This window comes from Lycium barbarum, chromosome 7 (genome assembly GCF_019175385.1).
Source record: "Lycium barbarum isolate Lr01 chromosome 7, ASM1917538v2, whole genome shotgun sequence".
NCBI lineage: Eukaryota > Viridiplantae > Streptophyta > Magnoliopsida > Solanales > Solanaceae > Lycium > Lycium barbarum.
In genome coordinates, this window is record NC_083343.1 from 6,971,999 (window position 1) to 6,997,585 (window position 25,587).

At 38.8% G+C, this 25,587-nt stretch overlaps 1 protein-coding gene and 2 long non-coding RNA genes across 5 annotated transcripts; 1 reads left to right on the plus strand and 2 right to left on the minus strand.

Moving 5' to 3' along the window:
* Window positions 1-5,367: 5,367 nt before the first annotated feature.
* LOC132603037 (PHD finger-like domain-containing protein 5A) lies at window positions 5,368-25,520 on the plus strand. 2 transcript variants are annotated; one of them, XM_060315899.1, is made up of 2 exons: window positions 5,368-5,391; window positions 24,848-25,520. In XM_060315899.1, the coding sequence occupies exon 2, from the start codon at window positions 24,868-24,870 to the stop codon at window positions 25,198-25,200; it is 333 nt and encodes a 110-aa protein (XP_060171882.1). In that variant the 5' UTR covers window positions 5,368-5,391; window positions 24,848-24,867; the 3' UTR covers window positions 25,201-25,520. The 2 variants fall into 2 exon arrangements, with proteins under 2 accessions (XP_060171882.1, XP_060171881.1); XM_060315898.1 differs by lacking the exon at window positions 5,368-5,391 and adding an exon at window positions 21,393-21,518.
* Window positions 7,386-10,539, minus strand: LOC132602097 (uncharacterized). The gene is made up of 4 exons (XR_009567592.1): window positions 10,235-10,539; window positions 9,540-9,627; window positions 8,710-8,761; window positions 7,386-7,688 (listed from the first exon to the last, which is right to left on the minus strand). It is a non-coding gene; the product is annotated as an uncharacterized LOC132602097 (long non-coding RNA).
* LOC132602099 (uncharacterized) lies at window positions 14,845-17,833 on the minus strand. Of its 2 annotated transcripts, XR_009567594.1 has the most exons (4): window positions 17,625-17,833; window positions 16,795-16,846; window positions 15,690-15,773; window positions 14,845-15,059 (listed from the first exon to the last, which is right to left on the minus strand). It is a non-coding gene; the product is annotated as an uncharacterized LOC132602099 (long non-coding RNA). The 2 variants fall into 2 exon arrangements; XR_009567593.1 differs by lacking the exon at window positions 14,845-15,059 and having other exon boundaries at window positions 15,321-15,773; window positions 17,625-17,752.
* Window positions 25,521-25,587: the final 67 nt, after the last annotated feature.

Sequence of the window (25,587 nt, forward strand, 5' to 3'; positions counted from 1 at the left end):
GTCATCATCAAGTGATGACGATGAACTAGCTAATAATGCAGAAGTAACCGATGATGATGATGATGTTCAAGTTGGTATGACCAACAATATTCCTCAAAGCCAAAACCAACAAGAACCAATGCACCACCACGTACCACCACCGATGGCTGAAAACCCAACTTCTGAAAGCCCAATTCAGTGGCATTCTAACAATATCCCTTATCTTGACAGCCTGCAGGGTCGTGATGATGCATTTGTCTTCACAAGAGAAGATGATGATAGTCGCCAAAAAACCTGGATTGAACCAAATGATCTCAACAAAGATCGATGCTACCTTGCAAAGGGAATGTTGTTCGCATCCAAAAAGGCGTTGCAACGGGCTGTCAAAATTTATTGTTTTAAGGACATGAGGGAGTTTAAGGTTGATCTTTCAACCTCAAAGATATGGATACTAGTTTGTAAACGACGGTATCAAGGCTGTGAGTGGTTGCTTCGGGGAATCGTTAGGCCTGATGGTATGTGGGCTATCACAAAATTCCGCGAAAGACACACTTGTGATATGGAAGAAAATCGAGCAGATCATTATAATTTAGATACAAACATGATTGCTCAAGTATTACTTAAGGACATTGCCGAAACGCCAAGGTAACTTATCCTACCTAGTACATCATATGTCTTATATCGATTAAAAGATCAATTACTAAATGTTGTTTGTTTAAACTTGTGCAGGATCCCCATCAAAGATTGTATTCGAAACATTCAAACCATATATAGAAAAACTATAAGCAACAGAAAGGGATTTCTCGGGCGTAGACGCGCTTTTGAGATGGTCTTTGGAAATTGGCATACTTCTTTTCAATCGCTGCCAAGGTATATGGCAGCTCTACAACATTTTAATAATGGTACTGTTGTAGAGTGGCGGCTTATAGAGGGTAAAATCTTCAACTTCGTATTTTGGACATTCAAACCATGCATTGATGGTTTTGCTCACTGCCGACCAGTGATATCCATAGATGGTACGCATGTATATGGTGCCTACGACATCAAGCTCCTAATTGCAATAGGAATGGATGCCAATGGGTCAATATTTCCTCTTTCTTTCGCAATTGCCGCTAACGAGAGCAACGACACATAGGAGATCTTTTTGACCCATTTGAAAACTCATGTTATTAAGGATCGTACCGGCATATGCGTGTTGTCTGATCGTCATAAAGGCATATTGCACAATATGGCTAATTTACCAGGGTGGCAGCCTCCCTTTGTTTACCATCGCTATTGTTTAAGGCACTTGAAGGCAAATTTGCAATCAACGTTTCACAATGGCACTCTAAACAAATTGATGTGGGGGGTTGCGATGGAGCATCAACAACGAAAATGGGCTGCAAAAATGGATCTGATCAGGGCAGTGAGTGAACCCGCATATATTTGGTTGATAAAGCTCGAAGTTGAAAAATGGACGCTTCATGCTGATGGAGGCAAAAGATGAGGCATGCTCACAACAAACAGCTCAGAATCTTTCAATGGCTTGCTGAAATCAGCTCGAGGACTACCTGTCACCGCAATGGTGAGAATGACTATCAAGCAGGTTGTGTAGCGATTTGTTGTTAGGACAAGGCAAGCTAGAGCGATATTAGCCGACGACGGGACATGGATGCCAAAGCCCTTCAAAATTATGGAGCATTATAGAAAAAAATGTGAGCACCACCAAATGACCGAGTATGACCCAATTCGACAAGTCTACGAAGTTAGGACGGGTTATCACAACGGTAAGGGTGGCAACGTGCATAACGTTTATGAGGCAACAAGAACGTGCACTTGTGGTAAGTGGAAAATGTATCACATGCCGTGTTCTCATGCTGTCAAGTGCTTCGAGAGAATGAGAAAAACGGTAACAAGTTATGTGGCGGGGGAATACAAGGTCCACAGTTACCTTAGAGCATATTCCGGTCAATTCCACCCACTTGGTAATAAAGCTTATTGGCCAAACGAGCCGTTTTCGATGGTTGCTAACAAGGATTACATCAAGAAATTGGGCATTAACTCACGAAGTCGTAGACCCAATCAAATGGATGTTAGTGAAAGAACTTATTCTCGCAAGTGCTCTACCTGTAAGCAATATGGCCATGACAAGCGTTCCTGTGGGCAACAAGGCCGTGGTAGTACAAGCACCTCTCGAAGTAATAGAGTCTCTAGAACTTGAAAATTGTATTATTATTGTATTACTTTGAATTAGTATTGTAATTTGATGGAATGAATTATTTTTAAATTAGTATAAACCTCTCGTATTGGATGAATTATTATTAAATCAAATATTTATATTTGAACATTCAAATATAATAAAACACTTAAATCAAAACCCTATAAATAGACAAGTTTCAAAACTTACTTCGGGGCACCTTAGAACCCCTAAAACGGTTATCCAAACGTTTAGGTGGACTTGATGTAATGAGCCGACATTATTGTACGCAAAAAAAGATATTAAGTTTTATATAAAATATTGATATTTTGGGATTTTGAAACATGACTAATCTTTGCCCAAAGTATGGAAAAAAATGTGATTTAAAAGGTAAGACCAAAAAAAAAAAAAAAACTGTGCTGCTTCACGAGTATATGGTACTATTGCAAGTTGATCCTTTAAAACGGTCAAATAATGCTCCATTCACGGACTAAATTCATGCGTGAAAGGAAAAATGGGAATTTGCTCTTTCACGCATGAAATTAGTGCGTGAAAGGAGTATATCCTATTACATTTCATGCGTGAAAGGAGTATATGGTATTATTGCAAGTTTGGTCCTTTCACGCACGAATTTCGTGCGTGAATACTACTTATGTTCTTTTTTTTTTATACTAGTTTGGTTCAATTTTTTATTTTTTGTGCTACTTAAGTCGCGGTTCCTTATTTGACTAAATTCAACAACAGCCTCATGTGATCAATTTGACGACAATACGGAAGGATGTGATAGAATGGATGGATCGCTAAATTTTAGAGGGCAATTTGCTGGATTGTCTTTCGTTGGGTGATCTTTAATTTTTATTCTTTAAGTAAAATTTTTGTCTCACTGGCAGAATTTACATATGGACAAATTTTATAAATTTTTACAGGTGCAAATTCTATTTTAAGGCCCAAATTACATGGACATAATACTATCTTAAGGCAGAATTTTACAACTTATGCCTTGAGTTTTTTGTTTTAACTGAGTTGAGGTTCAAACCCACAATCTCAGGGCATTAGGCGAATGATTAAACTTAAAGACCATCAATTTAAAGGACAAAAATTAAAGACCACCCCAAATGAAGGACAATCTGCGCAAAAAGAAAAATGAATTTTAGATATCGAAATTTAAATTTGGATTAGTCAGATTAGTGAATTTAGGATATTAAAATGTGAATCAGAATCAGTAAATTTCGGATATCAGAACACGAATCTACATTAATCGAATAAAAAAATTTAGATCATTAGACTACGAATTTAAATTAGTCGAATCAGTAAATTACAGATATCAGAACGCAAACATATATTTAGCCTGTTTGTCCAAACTTATTTTTTTTTCAAAAGTGTTTATTTTAAAAAATAAGGTGTTAGACTAAGCTTTTGAGAGAAAATAAGTACTTCTGGGAAGTAACAAATGTTATTTTTTGGAAGCTAAAAAAATAGCTTCTTCCCAAAAGCATTTTTTTAAAAGCGTTTTTGAGAAAAATACATTTAGAAACACTTCCAAAAAGCTTGGCCAAACAATAATTGTCATTCAAAAGTGTTTTCTAAAATTAAATGACCAGATACAAATTGCTTTTCGCCAAAAGTAATTTTTTGAAAAATATTTTTCAAAATAAACTGATTTTAAAAGTTTGGCCAAACACCTAATTAATTTCTATTAGTTTTGATTCTTTTTTATTTTACACAAAGATCTTTAAGTTTTTGTTCACTATAATATTATATTATTACTTGAAATACAATGGTTATAATCATTTTATAGAGGGAAGGGATAAAAGAAAAGGAGAGATACATAAGATTACAGCAGCTATTTCTAGGCTACAGTTAAGATGAAGCGGTCATTCGCACAAGCGTCCTTATTGGGGGTGGTCTTCAATTTCTGTCCCTCAAACTGTTAGTCTTTAATTTTTGTTTTTTAGCACTTTAAAATTTTTTTGAGATTTTGTGTTTGAACCTCATCAGAATATAAAAATAAATAAGTTGTAAGGCAGAATTTTGTAACAAATTAGGCCTATTCAAGGCTTAACTTTTGTAGAATTCTAGCAAAGTAAAATTTTTTTTTTTTTGCGGGGATTGCCCTTCTTTTGGTGTGGTCTTTAAATTTTACTCTTCAAATTTGTGGTCTTTAAATTTTGCCCCTCATATTTGTGGTCTTTAAGTTTTGCCCTTTGCTTGGAAAGATGGACGAATACATGAAGTTTTGGGTTCAAACCCCCGCTCAGGCAAAAAATAAAAAAATAATTTCGCTAGGCAGGACTGCGGGAGTGTATGCCGGATCCAGCATACAATTTTTAAGGAAAAGCTAAAGTTATGTCGGATCCGGCATAACTAAAAGTCTACCTCATAAGGTAGAATTTTTCCTAAGACATAATTTAGTTATGCCTTATGAGGCAGAATTTTAGTTAAGGCATAACAAAATTATGCCCCATAAGGCAAGAACTTGCCTTATAAGGCAAAGTTTAAGTTATGCCTTAAGAAAAGGTTCTGCCTTATGGGCATACTTTTAGTTATGTCTTTGGGGTACACTTTTTAGTTAAGGCATAATTAAAAGTTTACCTTGAAAAGTAATATATATATATATATATATATATGCTTCAAGTCAAAGTCTGTCGGAGGGGGCAAACTTTTAGTTAAACACAACTAAAAGTCTGCCCCCTCCGTCAGACTTCTAGTTAAACACAACTAAAAGTCTGTCGGAGGGGGCATAGCAAAATTTAAACTTTGCCGCCTTATGGGACATACTTTTAGTTTTGTTTTATGGGGCACACTTTTAGTTAAGGCATTACTAAAAGTTTGCCTTGAAAAGTTAAAAAAAAAAATATGTATATATGCTTCAAGGAAAAGTATGCCCCCTTCGACAGACTTTTAGTTAAATATGACTAAAAGTCTGCCGAAAGGGGCATAGCGAAATTTAAACTCTGCTTTGCAATTTTTTTTTTAAATTTTTGACTGAGCGGAGATTCGAACCCAAAACCTATGAATTTTAGCCGAAGGGCAAAATTTAAAGACCACAATATGAGGGCACTAAATACCACCCTAAAAAAAGGGCAATTCTGCGAATTGCCCCAAGTAAAAAACAAAAAAAATCAAAGTTGATGCACCTTTAAGGCCCATTAGAATTTTTGGACTGATCCATATATTTCACGATAATGGGATTCCTTGGGTTCTACAAGCTTCCATCCCAGAGCAGAGTTAATCAGGTTTGCGTTTAAATTCTACTAATCTTAGTGAATTAATGTTTCCAATTCTTAGTTTATTTTTTACTGCCCCTATAACAACAACAACATATCTGAAGAGGTTAGAGTATACCCAAATCTTACCCTTTATAGAGAGAATGGGTTTAACCTTACTATTGGACCTAAAATAAGTGTTGTTTGAGTGAAATAGAAATTGTCTCAAAATAAGTGTCTTTTATAGCAAAATGAAATGTTCCCAAATTACTTCTCGTTTTAGGAATTCTAAGATAAAAATTAGTCACCGAAACAAAACCTTTAGGTTTGAGTCTGTATGCTTCCAACGAGATGATAAGTGGTCGTTTGGTACGCGTACAAATTTGTGCAGAGGCATCAAAATATAATACAACCATTAAACCTTTTGAAGATCATGAATTTAGCAAAAAGTATCAACCCATGGCCAGCCCGTACAATCATATTAATGTTCTTGGAAATCTATCATTGACAACCATCCACACATATAACATTGACATCCACATCCTTATGCTCTTCTCGACTACATATCAAGTTTATAGAGCTAAGACTTCAAAAACAGATACAATCATTAACCCTTTTGAAGGTCGTCAATCTAGCAAAAATATCAACCCATGGCCAGCCCTTACAATGATATTCATGTACTTGGAAACATGTCATTGACAATCATCCATACAATGTTTTGACGTTGAAGTTCACCCATTCGTAAGAACAAATCAATTTTTCTAACATCAGAAGTAAGCCCCATTGATGCTTTGATTTGTTGATCTGGACTATACAACTCTTGATAAGTAGGGGATGAAAAGATATCTAAAACTTTTCCACGAATTTCAGATTCATCACGCGCCCCATACATGTCAATTAAAGCACCTATTATTTTGCTGTGATTTGTCGTAAATTCCTTCATAACATCAACTAAATCCCTTAAAGTTGTCTCGTTAACATCTTCAACATTTCTTTTTCTTTTTTTGCTTTTCTCTTTATCATTGACATTAGAAGAGGAGCTTCTAGTATTTTTACCTTGTTGTTGGTTTTGTTGGTGTTCAGGATTTACACTTTCAGAAGCTCTATCTGCACTTTGAGAAGCTCTACTAGGTCTATGAGCATTTTCCTCTTCTCCAGGGGCTACATCAGGTTCATGTCTAGCATCTTCTTCATCAACTTCAATAAGAAATCCTAATCTCCTGTCATTAGAAACTCCTTGACCTTGGCTCCTAACAATTTACTCAAAAGCATCTTCCGGTCCTTCTGCAAACTCTCCCGTTGCTCTATCTTGTTTTGCATTCCTTTGGCATTTGGATCAGCCTATAATAAAATAGGATAAAGCAACATATTCAATCAACATACGTACTTTATAAGTAAACAAATTATACTTGGCATATGCAACAGAAATCACATGTTAAGAAACTTTATTAACAACATATTCGATGAGTAGAAAATAAAATTTTCATTACCTTAACAAATTCATCCCATTTGCTTGGATCATCAACTATAATTCTTCCTTCACCATATTGAAAGCCCAAACCACTACGACTTTTTAATAAAGCTATAGTCCCGTAATCCTTCTTCCATGTTTTCATTTTAGAATTAATAAGTGGTTGAGATTTAAATCCATAATTAGGATGGATTTTGTTTAAATAAAGCTCCAATTCTGTCATGTGTCCGGGCCTAAAGGTGCCATTATCCGCTTTCCAACCCTTGACACACAAATCCTTTAAACCATCAATAAGAGTGCGTTCTTCTTCTAGTGTCCATGACCTTTGGCTCTGAGGTGTTGCTGTCACGACCCAGCCCCATGGGCCGCGACTGGCACCCTACCTGGGTACCCAGACCAAATCGCACATTCATTTACCGAATCCAAACTTATTTCAAAATTTCATAAAAGTCATATCAAACATAATTTATATCAAAGTATGTCTTAAGCGGTCGCACATATCAAAATATCATATCGAATCCGAAAGGAGCGGCGGAATAGACATCGTCGGTCACAAGTGCAAATATAAGCATAAGGGCCATTTAGGGCCATCATAACAAACGGACCGCTTTAAGACCAGAAAACAAAATCGAACAAACATATATAGGACCCTCGCCCCACACACATGACTACAGGCCTCTACGAATCCAAAACAAAGACATATGGCGAGACAGGGCCCCGCCGTACCCAATAGTCAGATGTACAAAATATACATAGCAAAAGATGTCTGTACCAGAAGTGGACTCCGGATCAAGGAGGAGTACTCCGAAATAGCAGAAAAGTGAAGCCTACAGTGGAGGATCACCAATGTCTGTACCTGCGGGCATGAAACGCAGCCCTCGAAGAGAGGGGGTCAGTACGAAATATGTACTGAGTATGTAAAGCACGGAGTACAGAAATATGGGCCAAAACTGAAAGCAAACCGGATATCAAAGGGAAGTACAAATCAGTATGTTAAAATCCGTATCAAAATCATATACATATACATAATGCAAACGAAATCATGCAAAGCTCAAGAACGTGGTCACCACTCCTACGCTGGTGCCACACACAGCATAACACCGGAAGGTTTCAAATATCCGTACATCCCCGAACACATACATATGGGAGCGTATCGCATCACCAGCCATATCACAGCATAACTCCAAACGGAACCCAGCCCTATGGCGAGGCCTCGGGAATCGTAACACAGCATACGGCCGAATTATCATAGGGCGCACGAATCATAACCGGCCCGGGAACCGGTGAATGAAGTCATAATAAGGCACGAGCGGAGTCGTGAGCAAACAAATGCAAATTATATTTCAAAATAGCCTTTCAAAACTTAATAATTTCATAAGTCATTTCGTAGACCCAAAATAGACAAATGGTTACTTGATACGAAAGTTTAATTCAGGAAATGTTTCCAAAGTGGTACGTATGGCTCAAACGGAACTTAACATGTCATACTAGTCAAAACATATTTCATAGAGGGAAGTTTCAAAGTCGAAGATCTCATATCGAAGTTCATCCAAAAAGAGAGCCCGATAGGACAACTAGGGCGTCTCGGGGTTAGCGGGCCCACCTCGAGTCGAATCGAGGTGGCGAACATAATTTACGAACATTTAAAGGCCAAAAGATCATACATAATGATTTCAAAGTGACCCGATCACATTTCGATAGGTTTCGAACATTTGGTTGCATTCTAGCCAAAATAGAGCCTTTAGGCTTCAATTGAATTGAATGAATAGTAGCCGTTTTATAGATCGGGTTTCGAGGAGCAAAATTGCTCCGAAGGTTCCAATATTCACCTAACATACTAAGACATGCCAAACGAAGAAGTGGGAAGCTTTACATACCTTATAGACGTCTTATGCTCTCCCTAAAATCAAATCCCGTTTCGTCCGGAATCTGCAAATGGTCAAAGTTACCAATTAGAGATTCTTAGGCTTAAAATCCCCATTAACTTGATTTTTGTCTACCGAAATTTCGGCAGCATTTCCCCTATAAATCTAACACCCCCGAGACTTAGCTCGGCTCAAAATACATCAACAACAACAACCCAAACATCATCAAACAACATGGACCATCATCAAGCCATTCTAACTTCAAAGTTCTACCTTACTACACAAGTTGACAACTTTCATTCAGACTTCACAATTCCAAACTTATATCCACATTATTGTATTCATTCACTCATTCAAGATTATTCAATCACATCCCAAATATGTTCCAAACCATATACAAAATTTCCCGAAGTTCATTACTTTCCATATTCTATCCAAAACATCAAAAGTCACGACGAACATTCTAACTTGCATCGTTTCATTCCGAATTCATTAACATCAACTACAAGTCACATTTAAAGTCTTTTAGTATAATAGATATACAATGATATACACAAATATACCAAAGGTATATACTTTCCGATAATGTTCCGAAATCATTTTCCAACACCAATTCAATTTATTAAACGATCATTTACGTCATAAATGTCACAACGACGCAATAAACAAACTAACAAGATCAATTCGCATTTCTTTCTCCTTCCAAGTGCACACGGCCACAACACAACCCACACACACTCACACGGTTTTCTACACACATCAAAACTACGGGATTCTCGTCTATTCTCAATCCTTAACACATTCATACCAATTCCATAACATTTAAGGGGCAAAATTCTTACCTTTTCTTGAAAATCCGACTTGCCGCAAACGTGATTCTTGTGCCAAACAAATTGTATCACGTCGAAGAGCGTCTTGCGCTTGGTATAACTACAACAAGGACACGATTTTTAGGATTAAATCAAGGCTAGCAAAATTTTTTTGTTGGGGAAAAGAAAGGGCTCGGCCGAATGGCTTTGTAGCTCAAAGTTGAAATTGTGATTTTTCCTTAATAATTCCAAAGGCTTACATTGATATATATCCACTTATATAGCACATGACCAAAAAAATTGGGCTTAGACCTTGCCTCTTGGCCGGCCACTTCAAGGCTTTGGGCCTCAATTTTCATCAATTTCTTCTTTGCCCAATTCATTAAAAGTCCCATTTTCTAATTTCCGAAACTAATTTCCGAAATTCCAAATTTACCCTCGGCCTTCCCCGATGTCTTAACATTAATGATTTCATAACCAACATAGCCATGTCAACTAGAATCAAAATATTTCCTTATAACATACAAGTCTTACTTATTCCTCGATTTCCAATTATACGAAAACACGGGACATAACATTCTCCCCCCCCCCCCCCTTAAGAACATTCGTCCCCGAATGTTAAATTGACCTTATAAGGTCTTATGATCATGGCGGGGGAGTTCTTTACTATTAGTGGCATACGAATTTTTTTTTTCAACCAACATAACAAACTGAAAGGTTTAGATTACCTGTGGACGTCGGGAACAAGTGGGGGTATCTCTTCTTCATCTCGTCCTCCGCCTCCCAAGTCATCTCTTCCCGATTACTGTTGCGCCACAGAACTTTGACAGAAGGCACCTCCTTAGTGCGCAATCTCCTTACCTGTCGGTCCAGAATAGACACAGGCTGCTCGTCATAGGCCAACTGCTCCGTTACCTGAAGGTCATCCACTGGGAATATCCTGGAAGGATCACCAATACACTTCCGCAGCATAGACACATGAAATACCGGGTGTACGGCCTCCAAATCGGATGGTAAGTCCAGCTCGTAGGCGACTGCGCCTATTCTTCGCAATCTGATATGGCCCAATGTACCGCGGGCTCAACTTACCCTTCTTACCAAATCTCATAACACCCTTCATGGGCGACACCTTCAGGAATACCCAGTCGCCGATCTGGAACTCTAACGGTCGACGTCGTCTATCAGCATAGGCTTTCTGTCGACTCTGAGCAGCCAATAATCGTTCCCGAATAAGCTTTACCTTATCTACAGCTTCTTGGATCACATCTGGCCCAATCAGCTTAGTCTCGCCCACGTCAAACCAGCCAATAGGAGATCTGCATTTCCTGCCATAAAGGGCCTCGTACGGAGCCATCTGAATGCTGGAGTGATAACTGTTATTATAGGCAAACTCAATAAGCGGCAATTGATCATCCCCGCTGCCCCTGAAATCAATAACGCAGGCCCGCAACATATCTTCGAGCGTCTGAATAGTGCGTTCGGCCTGCCCGTCGGACTGAGGGTGAAAAGCTGTACTAAGGCTCACCTGAGTCCCTAATCCCTCCTGAAATGACCTCCAGAAATTTGCTGTAAACTGAGCACCTCGGTCAGTAATAATAGATACAGGGACTCCGTGAAGTCTGACTATCTCTCTGATATACAATTTGGCATAGTCCTCAGCCGAATAAGTAGTCCGAACCGGAAGGAAATGGGCTGTTTTCGTCAGCCTGTCCACAATAACCCAAATAGAGTCGTACCTGCGTAGAGTACGCGGCAACCCAACAATGAAGTCCATATTAATCATCTCCCATTTCCAGGCTGGAATTTCCATCTCCTGTAATAATCCACCGGGCTTCTGATGCTCGATCTTAACTTGCTGGCAGTTCGGGCACTGACTAACAAACTCAGCAATATCTTTCTTCATGCCGTCCCACCAATACAAACACCTGAGATCCCGATACATTTTAGTGGAACCAGGATGAACAGAATACCGTGCATTATGGGCCTCGCCCATAATCTGCCGCCGTAAGCCCGCAACGTCCGGTACACAGAATCTGCCGTCATATAATAATACTCCTTCAGGCGAGATCTCAAACTGAGTCTTTGCTTTATTAAGGGCCACATCTCTGTACTGAATCAAAAGAGGATCTTCAAACTGGCGCTGCTTTACCTCCTGAATGATGGATGATTCAGCAACTGCACGAACATAAATCCCAGAATCTCCAGAATCCGCCAAACGAACTCCGAGGCTGGCCAGCTGGTGAATATCACGAACCAAATCTCTCTTATCAAATGGTACACCAGCCAGACTGCCTACGGATTTGCGGCTAAGCGCATCAGCTACCACATTGGCTTTCCCCGGATGGTACAGAATATCAACGTCGTAATCCTTTAGTAACTCAAGCCATCTCCGCTGCCGCAAATTTAGATCCTTCTGCTTAAAAATATACTGGAGACTCTTATGGTCCGTATAAATATCGACATGGACCCCATATAAATAATGCCGCCAAATCTTCAAAGCATGAATTACTGCGGCCAACTCAAGATCATGAGTGGGATAATTCTTCTCGTGCGGTCTGAGCTGCCGGGAAGCATAGGCTATGACTCGACCGTGCTGCATCAATACACAACCTATCCCAATACCAGAGGCGTCACAATAGACAACATACCCGTCGGATCCCTCTGGAAGAGCCAAAACTGGTGCTGTAACCAATCTCTCTTTCAGCATCTGAAAGCTGCGCTCGCAGGCATCTGTCCACTGGAATTTCGCTGCTTTCTGAGTAAGCCTTGTCAGTGGTGCTGCAATAGAAGAAAAATCCTCCACAAACCTGCGATAATACCCAGCTAACCCCAGAAAACTGCGCACCTCTGTCGGTGTAGTAGGCCTGGGCCAATTCTGCACAGCCTCAATCTTCTGCGTGTCGACCCGAATACCATCTGCGCCGACAATATGGCCCAGGAATGCTACAGAAGTCAACCAGAATTCACATTTAGAGAATTTGGCGTATAACTTCTGCTGACGGAGAATACCAAGCACCGTCCTCAAATGATCTGAATGCTCCTCGGCTGATCGCGAGTAAATCAGAATGTCATCAATAAACACAATAACAAACATGTCCAGAAAAGGCCGAAATACCCGATTCATCAAATCTATAAATACCGCTGGAGCATTAGTCAGCCCGAAAGACATAACTCTGAACTCATAATGCCCGTACCGGGTCCTGAAAGCAGTCTTCGGGATATCTGACTCCCGCACTCGCACCTGATGATAACCTGAGCGCAGATCTACCTTCGAAAAATATTTAGCACCCTGCAGCTGATCAAACAAGTCATCAATCCGGGGGAGGGGATATTTATTCTTAATAGTCACCTTATTCAGCTGCCGGTAGTCGATGCACATGCGCAGTGACCCATCTTTCTTTCTCACAAATAATACCGGCGCTCCCCAGGGTGATGTGCTGGGTCTAATAAAGCCCTTATCCAACAAATCTTTCAGCTGCTCCTTCAACTCCTTCAATTCAGCCAGTGCCATCCTGTACGGAGGAATAGATATAGGCTGCGTGTCTGGCAACAGCTCTATAGTAAAATCAATCTCCCGCTCAGGCGGAAGGCCAGGAAGCTCGTCAGGAAATACATCTGGGAATTCATTAACGACCGGAACAGACTGAACGGTAGGTGTCTCAGTTGCAGTATCGTGCACACGAACCAAATGGTAGATATAACCCTTCTGGATCATCTTCTTAGCCTTGAGGTATGAAATAAACTTACCCCTCGGCGATGCTGTAGATCCGAACCACTCTATAACTGGTTCCCCTGGAAACTGAAAACGGACTACCTTCCTCTGGCAGTCGACATTAGCATAACAGGAAGACAACCAGTCCATACCCATAATGACATCAAACTCAAGCATGTCTAACTCTATCAAATCAGCTTTAGTGCAACGATCATAAATAGTCACAGAACAATCCCTATAGATCTGTCTTGCTATAACAAAATCCCCAACAGGCGTAGCTACCTCAAATGGCTCTATAGGCTCAGACACTATCCCAATTTTACTAGCAACGAGCGGTGAAATATATGATAAAGTAGAGCCAGGGTCAATCAATGCATATACAGATCTGGAGAAAACCAGTAGTGTACCTGTGATGACGTTTGGCGAAGCCTCCTGATCCTGGTGGCTGGCCAAAGCATATATGCGGTTCGAGGGACCGCTAGAACCTGAAACGCCACCGCGGCCTCGACCGCGTCCTGCCGGTGCCGGCATACCTCGCCCTCCAGGGCGTGCAAAAGATGGAGCAGATGATGAACCGGCGGCTGACCCCGTCGGCTGAGCCACGCTACCAGAACCGCTCGCCAACGGACAATCTCTCATAAAATGGCCCTGACCACCACACGAAAAACAAGCTCCAGTAGCTCGATAGCACTCCCCAGGATGAGACTTCCCGCAATGAGAACAACGGGGCCTGGGTGGTCTGGTCTGGCTGGGACCTCTAGTCATCTGTGAACCTGCCGCTCTAGAGCTCTGACCGGCCCCAGACGGTCCCGCACTGTCAAATCTCCGGCTGCCTGACTGAGTACTCCGGCCGGACGGAGGTAGCTGTCTGCCTGACTGCTGCTGCTGAGGCTGTCCGCCTCGAGAATCCCCGGAATAACCTGCGGACCTAGCCCTCTTGGGCGGCCTCCTGTCCCGATCTCTACCAGAATGATCAGACCTGTGACGGTCCTCCATACCCATCGCATAGGCCTGAAGTCGGGCAATGTCCATATCTGTCTGTAATGACACTGCCATATAACCGTCAATCAAATACCGATCCAATCCCATAACATATCTGTGCATCCGATCGGACATATCTGCTACTACGGCAGGGGCATACCGGGCCAGAGAATCAAACTCAAGATTATACTCGCGAACACTCCGACCCCTCTGCTGTAGATGTATAAATCGATCAGCCCGCGCCCGCCGCAACTCTGGGGGAAGGAAGTGGCGGGTGAAAGCAGTCACAAACTGATCCCACGTAGCTGGAGGAGCACCCTCACCCCTGGATAACTCCCAAGTCTCGTACCAGTGAGTGGCAACATCTCGAAGTCTGTGCGAAGCCAGCTCGACCGACTCGGTCTCTGAAGCCCTGACCAAGTCCAGTGAGCGCCGCATCCCCCGAATAAAGTCATGGGGGTCCTCGTCGGGCTTAGACCCGAAAACCTCTGGAGGGCCACATAATAAAAACTCCCGAACTCTCAGGCTGTCCCGCCTGTCATCATCATCATCCTCCCTCCGCCCGCGTCTGCGAGCCTGTCCTGCCACCAGTGTAGTCAACAACTGTACAGCCTCCCTCAGGGTCCTATCCTCCGTCCCTGGTTGAGGAGCTGGAGTCTCAGGAGCGGGTACACGGACCCCTGGAGCTGCTGAAGGTCCTGCTCCAGGCTGTACTAGTGGGGGTGTAGCAGACCCCTCAGAATGAGGCACAACCTCAGGCAAATCATAAACACGAGCCCGGGTAGATCGTTGTGCCTGACTAGTCTCTCCCATCCTCGCTTTGCCCTTCTGGGCCGCTGTTGCCTTTTTCGGAGGCATCACTGCAAACACAAGAACGAGTCAGATCAGAATCATCCTAATAGCACAGCTCTATCGCACGATCTAAGATTCCAAAGAAAGTAACATCCTAAATGCCCTGTAGCTTCCTGTTTATAGATGTGGTGCACAACACATCGATAAACAAGACTCTACGAAACACGGCCTGTAGACATTCTGAGGACAAACCGCTCTGATACCACTTTTGTCACGACCCAGCCCCGTGGGCCGCGACTGGCACCCTACCTGGGTACCCAGACCAAATCGCACATTCATTTACCGAATCCAAACTTATTTCAAAATTTCATAAAAGTCATATCAAACATAATTTATATCAAAGTATGTCTTAAGCGGTCGCACATATCAAAATATCATATCGAATCCGAAAGGAGCGGCGGAATAGACATCGCCGGTCATAAGTGCAAATATAAGCATAAGGGCCATTTAGGGCCATCATAACAAACGGACCGCTTTAAGACCAGAAAACAAAATCGAATAAACATATATAGGACCCTCGCCCCACACACATGACTACAGGCCTCTACGAATCCAAAACAAAGACATATGGCGAGACAGGGCCCCGCCGTACCCAATAGTCAGATGTACAAAATATACATAGCAAAAGATGTCTGTACCAGAAGTGGACTCCGGATCAAGGAGGAGTACTCCGAAATAGCAGAAAAGTGAAGCCTACAGTGGAGGATCACCAATGTCTGTACCTGCGGGCATGAAACGCAGCCCCCGAAGAGAGGGGGTCAGTACGAAATATGTACTGAGTATGTAAAGCACGGAGTACAGAAATATGGGCCAAAACTGAAAGCAAACCGGATATCAAAGGGAAGTACAAATCAGTATGTCAAAATCCGTATCAAAATCATATACATATACATAATGCAAACGAAATCATGCAAAGCTCAAGAACGTGGTCACCACTCCTACGCTGGTGCCACACACAGCATAACACCGGAAGGTTTCAAATATCCGTACATCCCCGAACACATACATATGGGAGCGTATCGCATCACCAGCCATATCACAGCATAACTCCAAACGGAACCCAGCCCTATGGCGAGGCCTCGGGAATCGTAACACAGCATACGGCCGAATTATCATAGGGCGCACGAATCATAACCGGCCCGGGAACCGGTGAATGAAGTCATAATAAGGCACGAGCGGAGTCGTGAGCAAACAAATGCAAATTATATTTCAAAATAGCCTTTCAAAACTTAATAATTTCATAAGTCATTTCGTAGACCCAAAATAGACAAATGGTTACTTGATACGAAAGTTTAATTCAGGAAATGTTTCCAAAGTGGTACGTATGGCTCAAACGGAACTTAACATGTCATACTAGTCAAAACATATTTCATAGAGGGAAGTTTCAAAGTCGAAGATCTCATATCGAAGTTCATCCAAAAAGAGAGCCCGATAGGACAACTAGGGCGTCTCGGGGTTAGCGGGCCCACCTCGAGTCGAATCGAGGTGGCGAACATAATTTACGAACATTTAAAGGCCAAAAGATCATACATAATGATTTCAAAGTGACCCGATCACATTTCGATAGGTTTCGAACATTTGGTTGCATTCTAGCCAAAATAGAGCCTTTAGGCTTCAATTGAATTGAATGAATAGTAGCCGTTTTATAGATCGGGTTTCGAGGAGCAAAATTGCTCCGAAGGTTCCAATATTCACCTAACATACTAAGACATGCCAAACGAAGAAGTGGGAAGCTTTACATACCTTATAGACGTCTTATGCTCTCCCTAAAATCAAATCCCGTTTCGTCCGGAATCTGCAAATGGTCAAAGTTACCAATTAGAGATTCTTAGGCTTAAAATCCCCATTAACTTGATTTTTGTCTACCGAAATTTCGGCAGCATTTCCCCTATAAATCTAACACCCCCGAGACTTAGCTCGGCTCAAAATACATCAACAACAACAACCCAAACATCATCAAACAACATGGACCATCATCAAGCCATTCTAACTTCAAAGTTCTACCTTACTACACAAGTTGACAACTTTCATTCAGACTTCACAATTCCAAACTTATATCCACATTATTGTATTCATTCACTCATTCAAGATTATTCAATCACATCCCAAATATGTTCCAAACCATATACAAAATTTCCCGAAGTTCATTACTTTCCATATTCTATCCAAAACATCAAAAGTCACGACGAACATTCTAACTTGCATCGTTTCATTCCGAATTCATTAACATCAACTACAAGTCACATTTAAAGTCTTTTAGTATAATAGATATACAATGATATACACAAATATACCAAAGGTATATACTTTCCGATAATGTTCCGAAATCATTTTCCAACACCAATTCAATTTATTAAACGATCATTTACGTCATAAATGTCACAACGACGCAATAAACAAACTAACAAGATCAATTCGCATTTCTTTCTCCTTCCAAGTGCACACGGCCACAACACAACCCACACACACTCACACGGTTTTCTACACACATCAAAACTACGGGATTCTCGTCTATTCTCAATCCTTAACACATTCATACCAATTCCATAACATTTAAGGGGCAAAATTCTTACCTTTTCTTGAAAATCCGACTTGCCGCAAACGTGATTCTTGTGCCAAACAAATTGTATCACGTCGAAGAGCGTCTTGCGCTTGGTATAACTACAACAAGGACACGATTTTTAGGATTAAATCAAGGCTAGCAAAATTTTTTTGTTGGGGAAAAGAAAGGGCTCGGCCGAATGGCTTTGTAGCTCAAAGTTGAAATTGTGATTTTTCCTTAATAATTCCAAAGGCTTACATTGATATATATCCACTTATATAGCACATGACCAAAAAAAATGGGCTTAGACCTTGCCTCTTGGCCGGCCACTTCAAGGCTTTGGGCCTCAATTTTCATCAATTTCCTCTTGGCCCAATTCATTAAAAGTCCCATTTTCTAATTTCCGAAACTAATTTCCGAAATTCCAAATTTACCCTCGGCCTTCCCCGATGTCTTAACATTAATGATTTCATAACCAACATAGTCATGTCAACTAGAATCAAAATATTTCCTTATAACATACAAGTCTTACTTATTCCTCGATTTCCAATTATACGAAAACACGGGACATAACAGTTGCTCGGCTCGACCTTTTTGATGCTTGGTCAGAAGATGATGTGTGATTACTCATTCCGTCAATATGATATTGACCAAAGCTGATCAAATAAACAACATAGTAAGAAATGAGCAAGTATTTGCTATTTGCAATCAAATAATTAAGAACCTTAACAAGAAGATGTGAAGTCACTTAACTTATGACTCACTTATAAATATTTTATCCATCACCAAAAAAAATAAAAATACAACTAAATTGTTCAGGAAAACTAATACTGTGAGACTAACTCATAGATACACTGCTTAGATATTACATAATATAAAATTGAGTTCTTGTTTTTTTCTCATGTACAAATAAATTTCACCATTGTCACCATCAGTCACTAGAACAAATAAGTTTCACAAAAGAGTTATGTTTTTCACCGCAATACGGTCCTCTTTTATAACTGGTGACAATTAGAAATAGTATAGTCGTCTATAAACACAATAGTTCTAGTTGAATCATTACATCAAAAGAAGGTAAAAAAACGTCAGTATCCCGCTAAATCTCCATTAGTAACATAAAAATAACATTGAAAAATTCGAAGCTTCAAAAAATCAAAACTAGTACAACAAAAATCCAAACCCCAACATTAGTGATTACAAAATGTGAATCTTCATCTCATTTTAAAAAAAGTTTAACCATTTATCCACATTAGTACTGATAAGAGGAATATAACCGAAGAAATCTAAGAGGAACTCAAATTTAGCATGGTATTACTCCTGAGAGAAACTAAACTACAAGACCTGCTACTTTATTCAATGATCAATAAACATACAAAATTAAAAAAATAATTAATAAAAAATAAAAATTTACAAGAAGAGGAGAGTGAAAAGAAAAAAAAAAAGAGGAGGAAAACATGAAACAGAAGGGAGAAGATTTCTTGTGATACAAAAAACTTATCAATTTGTAAGTAGAATGATAAAGTTTTTTTTTTTTTAATGATACTACATACATGGTAAAGTAACAGAAAAGGAGAAGAAAATAGAAGGATAAACTTACAAAGATGGATTTCTTGGAGTATCAATAAGTTGGATTTGTTGGAGTATCAATCTCCTATAGCTGAATGCCCAAAGCTCTGGTGGGAGAAGTGAAGATGAGAAAAAAAAAATCTGGAACAGAGCTATACGTATATATGAAACAGATTAAGGGGCAAAATGGTCATTAGAAAATTTATCCCAACATATATTAGTACCGGTATTAGTTATACCAACTAAAAAAAGGGATAATATTATCCCAATTTATGGTATAATTATGTACCAGTACTAATTAATAACTCAAACCAAACATGGTACTAATTTAACCCAAAAATTTAGTACCAATATATCCCATCTTATACCCTATACCAAACGACCCCTAATAGTAATAGTCACCGGAAGGTAATGTGAAAATAGTACCATAGGAGTCATAGAAATCAATTAACTTTGGCACCTTATAATTTCAAAAACATAAATCAATCAACGTTGGTACCTTAAATAATACCTTAACGTATATATTCACGCTTTTAAAATTATATAGATTAACATTTTATAATCATTTACAACTTGTTTGGATGGTTGTTACCTATTGTATTATATTATGTTGTTAGTTTAAATACAATGTTTGCTTTGATTGTTACTTTAATTTTATTGGTATGTAACGACGAAAGGTCCTATTTTATGTAATCACTGACTTGGTCCTATACAATACAACACAATACGATAAATGTCAAAACAATACATAACAATCATCCAAACAAAGTGTTAACAACATAATAATTCATTACCAATCAACTTCTTTCAATTCATAAACAATATTTAACAACTAATAAATTCATAATCAATATTTAACAAATAATCAATTAACAAAATAATAATTCATTAACAATTCATAAATAATTAACAAATTAACAACTCATAAACATATAACAAATTCACAATTCATAAAAATTTAACAAATTAACTATTCATAAACATTTAAAATGAAGAATTAAACAAAAAAAAAATCGGAACAGGGGCAAAAGCCACTGCCTAGTCCGAACAAGAGCAATTTTTTTTTTGGAAAATAGTAAGGATTAAATGTTAAGCATGCTTAGAATATAATGTATATAACAAAATAATAACAAAAATTCATAGTAGAAAGCCTTAATCGAAGATTTTTTTGTAGAGTTATTTTAATTGAGTTGTTCGCGTTTTTCTCCAAAATTTGAACTTAGAATTTTGCTCCTTGACTTGAATATACAGAGAATCTAAACTTTCCGGACGAAATTTAATAGAAAACGACATTTTTTGGATGTGGGGACCACATTGGTATCGTCTCCAATTGTGTTTTTCAATTTATTTTTGTCACTAGAGGGACCAGTGGTGAAATCCGATGGGGTTTTAGTTGGGTCACATAGCGCAGTACTTTACTGTGTTATGGGTGAGAGAAAGAGCCCTATAGCGCAGTAAAATAATGTGTTATAGGTGAAAGAAACATTTGTATAGCGTAGTAAAATACTGCGCTATAGCACTTAATGGCTCCGTCTCCATGAAGTGCTATAGCGCAGTATTTTACTGCGCTAAAGGTACTTTTGTAATATTTTTTTGTTGGGATATTTTGGTTCAATTTTTTTTTTTTTGGCATTTTGATTCCGGACTCGTAAAAGAAAAAGAGAGATACATAAGATTACAACAGATATTTCTGGGCTACAGTTAAGCTGAAGCGGTCAGTCGCACAAACGTCCTTATTCGGGGTGGTCTTCAATTTCTGTCCCTCAAATTGTTAATCTTTAATTTTTGTTTTTCAGCACTTTAAAACATTCTCGAAATTATGCGTTTGAACCTCACTAGAATATAAAAATAAATAAATTGTAAGGCAGAATTTTGTAACAAATTAGGCCTATTCAAGGCCTAACTTCTGTAGAATTTCAGTAGAATAAAAAATAAAAAATCATATCTTGCACTTTAAGGCATAACTAAATTCTGCCTTATAAGGCAGAATTTTTATAAAGCCTTTTGCCAAATAATTTTTTTTTACTAAGCAGAAATTTAAATTCAGAATCTCAGAATATTTTCGATCATTTTTTAAGTAAAAGATAAAAATTAAGGACCAGCAATTTGAGGACCAAAAATAAAAAAACCAGCACCTTTCAAGGCCAATCCACGCAAAAAAAAATAAAAAAATCAAGCTGATGCACCTTTAAGGCCCATTAGAATTTTTGGACTGATCCAGATATTTCATGATAATGGGCTTATATATATATATATATATATATACACACTTATTATAATTCTAACCTTATTTCGATTCCCTCTCAAATATAAACCCCTTGGGTTCTACAAGCTTCCATCCCAGGGCAGAGTTAATCAGGTTTGCGTTTAAATTCTGCTAATCTTAGTGAATTAATGTTTCCAATTCTTAGTTTATTTTTTACTCCCCCTACCACAACAACAACATATGCGGTGAAATTCCACAAAGTTAGGTCTGAGAGGGTAGAGTGTACGCACAACTTACCCTTAATAGACAGGATGTTTTTTACTGCCCTGTTGGACCTAAAATAAGTGTTGTTTGAGCGAAATAGAAATTGTCCCAAAATAAGTGTCTTTTATAGCAAAATGAAATGTTCCCAAATTAATTGTCGCTTTAGGAATTTAAGACAAAAATTAGTAACTTAGTAAAAGATGACATTTATTTATTATTTTTCTTAATGGATTGTGAAATGAGCTAAACCGACACTTATTTGGGACGGTAATTTTTATTTTTCGGACTTTGTGATATTTTCTGTTGCATTAATTAATTGTTCCTCCTTCTTGTTTGACAATGGGGGAGTGCAGATTATGAGACAAAAACTTGTGTTTTGTTAGTATTTCATGGTCGATGATTTGTAGGAACATGATTCTTTGTGTCAAATTGGAATATTGAGATCTTTGCGGTGTTCCTTTTTGAGCTTCATATGTTCAATACATTTAATTTTAGAGGTTGATTTGGGTTTGAGTCCGTATGCTTCCAGCGAGATGATAATAGTAATAGTCACCGGAAGGTAATGTGAAAATAGTACCATAGGAATCATAGAAATCAATTAACTTTGGCACCTTGTAATTTCAAAAACATAAATCAATCAACGTTGGTACCTTAACAGTGGCGGAGCCAGGATTTTCACTAAGGGGGTTCAAAATATAAAAAAGTCAACATACGAAGAAGCTAAAGGGTGTTCAACATCTATTATATATACATAAAAAAATAATTTTAACCATGTATAAACAGTGTTTTTTCTGTCAAGAGGGTTTCATCCCCCTCAGCCCTATGTGGCTCCGCCCCTGTACTTTAACCATTGTAGCCTGTTGGATAACCATTTCCCTGTACACGCAGGATCAGTTTCTCCACCAGTAATTTGCTATACTGAAGCTTAAGTTTGGACAGACTTCCAATTTTCTTTCCGTTCTAGCCCATTCCACGTGCCACCTTCTCTATAGAGACTTAGATGCTTGGGATATCCTATGTAGAAATTCCATAATTTAATTATCCTAAGGTTAAGCGGATGATGTAGACTTTTAATCAAACAGAGGAAATATAAGCAATATCAGTTTGTTGGGACTTGGGATTGAGGCTTAGTTATTGTTCTTTATGCTCATAAGAAGTTCGCTGTTGGGAGTCTATTGGTCTCTTGAGACTTCTGATCAGTTTTATGATAACTGTTGGATGTAGAAAACCTCGCCTGAATTCTTTACTGGTGTTGAAAATAAATGGTTCGGGGAGAATAGACAAGATATAGAAATTGAGGCGTAGTTGGTTTTAGTTAATTGATTGATCAGCGATAAATGTCCTTTGGTGATACGTAGGAACAAGCTAGATAATGTGCTCGTATAAGGACCAATGAAGCCTTTTCTTTAAATTATGCCCTAATAAATCTACAAATCTCTGTTGATCACAGAAAATTAGAGAATCATCAAGGTATGTCATTGTGGTTGCTATTATTTGCCTTTCTATAATATGGACACGCTTACGGTTGTTAATCAATCGAACTAGTATGATAAGTCCTACGAAGCAAGTATTTTAGCAGGCATTCAAACAAACTAGTATGATAAAATCCTATAAAACAAGTATCTTTAATAGGCACTTGGTCATGACTTCACCCAAATATTAATTACAAATATTGAAATGTTATTTTTAAATGAATGGTTCTTATACAATTTTGTCCAGTATGGTAACTTCAACTTGAAACCGAGAATTTGAAGTTGAAAAAACTTGTTTGAGGAGGGTTACAAGTGAAGTAGTTTATAAATAGAACTTCTAACTGTTTTCCCAATTGGAATTCCTGTCCAAAAAAAATTGATTCAACTTCCAAAAACTCTTCTTCAACGTCAACTTGAGGTACTCATTTTAAACTTTAACCAAGTATTCCCCAAATAGAGCCTGAATCTTTCATCCTCTTTATTCGAAGGTAGATTAACCTCCAAAGGGAAAGTGATTCTTGATTTGAGAATCTAACAATATTATTTTGGTTGGGTCCTGGTCTACTTTCGGAAGGGCTTCAATTTCTTGCTTCCGCTGAAGTATACTACTCATTTTGCACTGTCTTTTCTCCTGCAAAATGAAATGTAGCACTACTGCTATCATCATATAGGACACATGGTTTGCTTCAATCATGAGCTTTTGGTTAATTTCAGACTGCCTTTTCTGTTTTGGATATTCTTGGGTGTTTACGTTTAGACATTGTGTACCTTTTTTCTAAGAGAGGCAGAATTGTTATCTTTTATTATTCTATGAAAGCACTGCACCAGACCTTTTCTTCCTATTTTTTTTTTTCCGTTTGCAAAAGAAACAGGAGAATTGCTCTCTCAAAATTCCATGGAAGAACAACTTTAACACCCCCCCCCCCCCCCCACCCACAAAACCCTGTTTTCCTAATTTCTTGTTCTTTCTTGTTAGGGAAAGTTAGCCTTTTCCAGAGGAAAGAGATGGTGCTTTAACGCTTAGCTTGATTCAAGAAGTAGACACTTTAAAACTCAGTAGTAATTCTCGGCTTTCTGCATATTAGTAATTTTCTTAGGAAGACGAAAAAGAAAAGAGACAATATGATTTCCTTAATAAAATTCTAGTCATTAGAGATGTGAATATGTCAGTGTACTATTGATATGATGAAAAGAGACTGTCTCCAAGCTCTTGTATTTACTGAGCTTAGATAGTTCCAGATTGGACGCTAACTTGATTCGGGTGTTAAAACACTTTTTAAACCTCTGCAGTAATGCTTGAGTTCTGCAAATGGAACTTTAGCCTTAGTTGGTTGTGACCAAGAAATGTAGGAGGTCACTGATAATTTGTGTCATCGCTCTTTGATATGTTGCACTTTCTTTTTCCTTTTTTTTTTTTGGGCATATCGTAGTAAGGAAAGGAAGTGAGAGCACTCATTCGAATCGAATAGCTGAAACTACTAGAACTAAAAGTGCTCTCCGAACCGTGCTGGATAGTCACCCATCACACGGCTCTCAAACCCAACCTGTGGTGGATCCCGGGAGACAAAGTCAAAACGCAACATCCTTTTAGTCATTTGCCCAGGAGCACAAAGAAGAAATAACCTCCATCAAACATTAGTCATTACAGATTTGAATATCCGAGTTTACCATTAGTATGATGAAAAAATTATATTGACAGGCTCGTCTTTATTAGGTACTCAGTGGTTCTCTTTTTCATTTGTTCAGGTTGAGACGTCGACAAAAGCATGGCCAAGCATCACCCTGACTTGATCATGTGCCGGAAACAGCCAGGAATAGCTATTGGACGCCTTTGTGAGAAATGTGATGGCAAGTGTGTTATCTGTGATTCTTATGTGCGTCCTTGCACGCTGGTGCGAGTTTGTGACGAGTGCAACTATGGTTCCTTTCAGGGCCGTTGCGTGATCTGTGGAGGTGTGGGTATTTCTGATGCTTACTATTGCAAAGAGTGTACTCAGCAGGAGAAAGACAGGGACGGATGTCCTAAGATTGTCAATCTTGGTAGTGCAAAGACTGATCTGTTCTATGAACGTAAAAAATATGGTTTCAAAAAACGATAGTACGGGTTTTTTTTTGGTCTGTCTAATGGCATTGTTTACTCGAAGTGTCCCTACGGATAGGATGGTGTTACAATCTAAAGTCAATTTTATCAGATGGGAGATTATGTACTTGTATTTTATGTGCCAACATCTTGTTTAGGCTTAAAAGTAAATGTTGAATATATAAATTTCTGTTGTTTGGATAGCGTTATGCGGTACTTGTGTTACATGGAATTAGTTAAGGTGTGTGCAAGTTGGTTTAGACATCATGGTATCGAAAAAAATGTATGTTGTTTGGGTGTTTGGTGATGGTTAGCTACTTATTAATGTCTCTTTAGCAAGATGGGTACATGCTGTTATTTCTTTTTCTGACCTGCTTTGAAATGTTTTCTCTTGAGTGGAGGGTCT

What these genes read in the sequence shown, in the direction of transcription:
- LOC132603037 (XM_060315899.1), top strand. Translation starts at nt 24,868, where the DNA reads ATGGCCAAGCATCACCCTGACTTGATCATGTGCCGGAAACAGCCAGGA.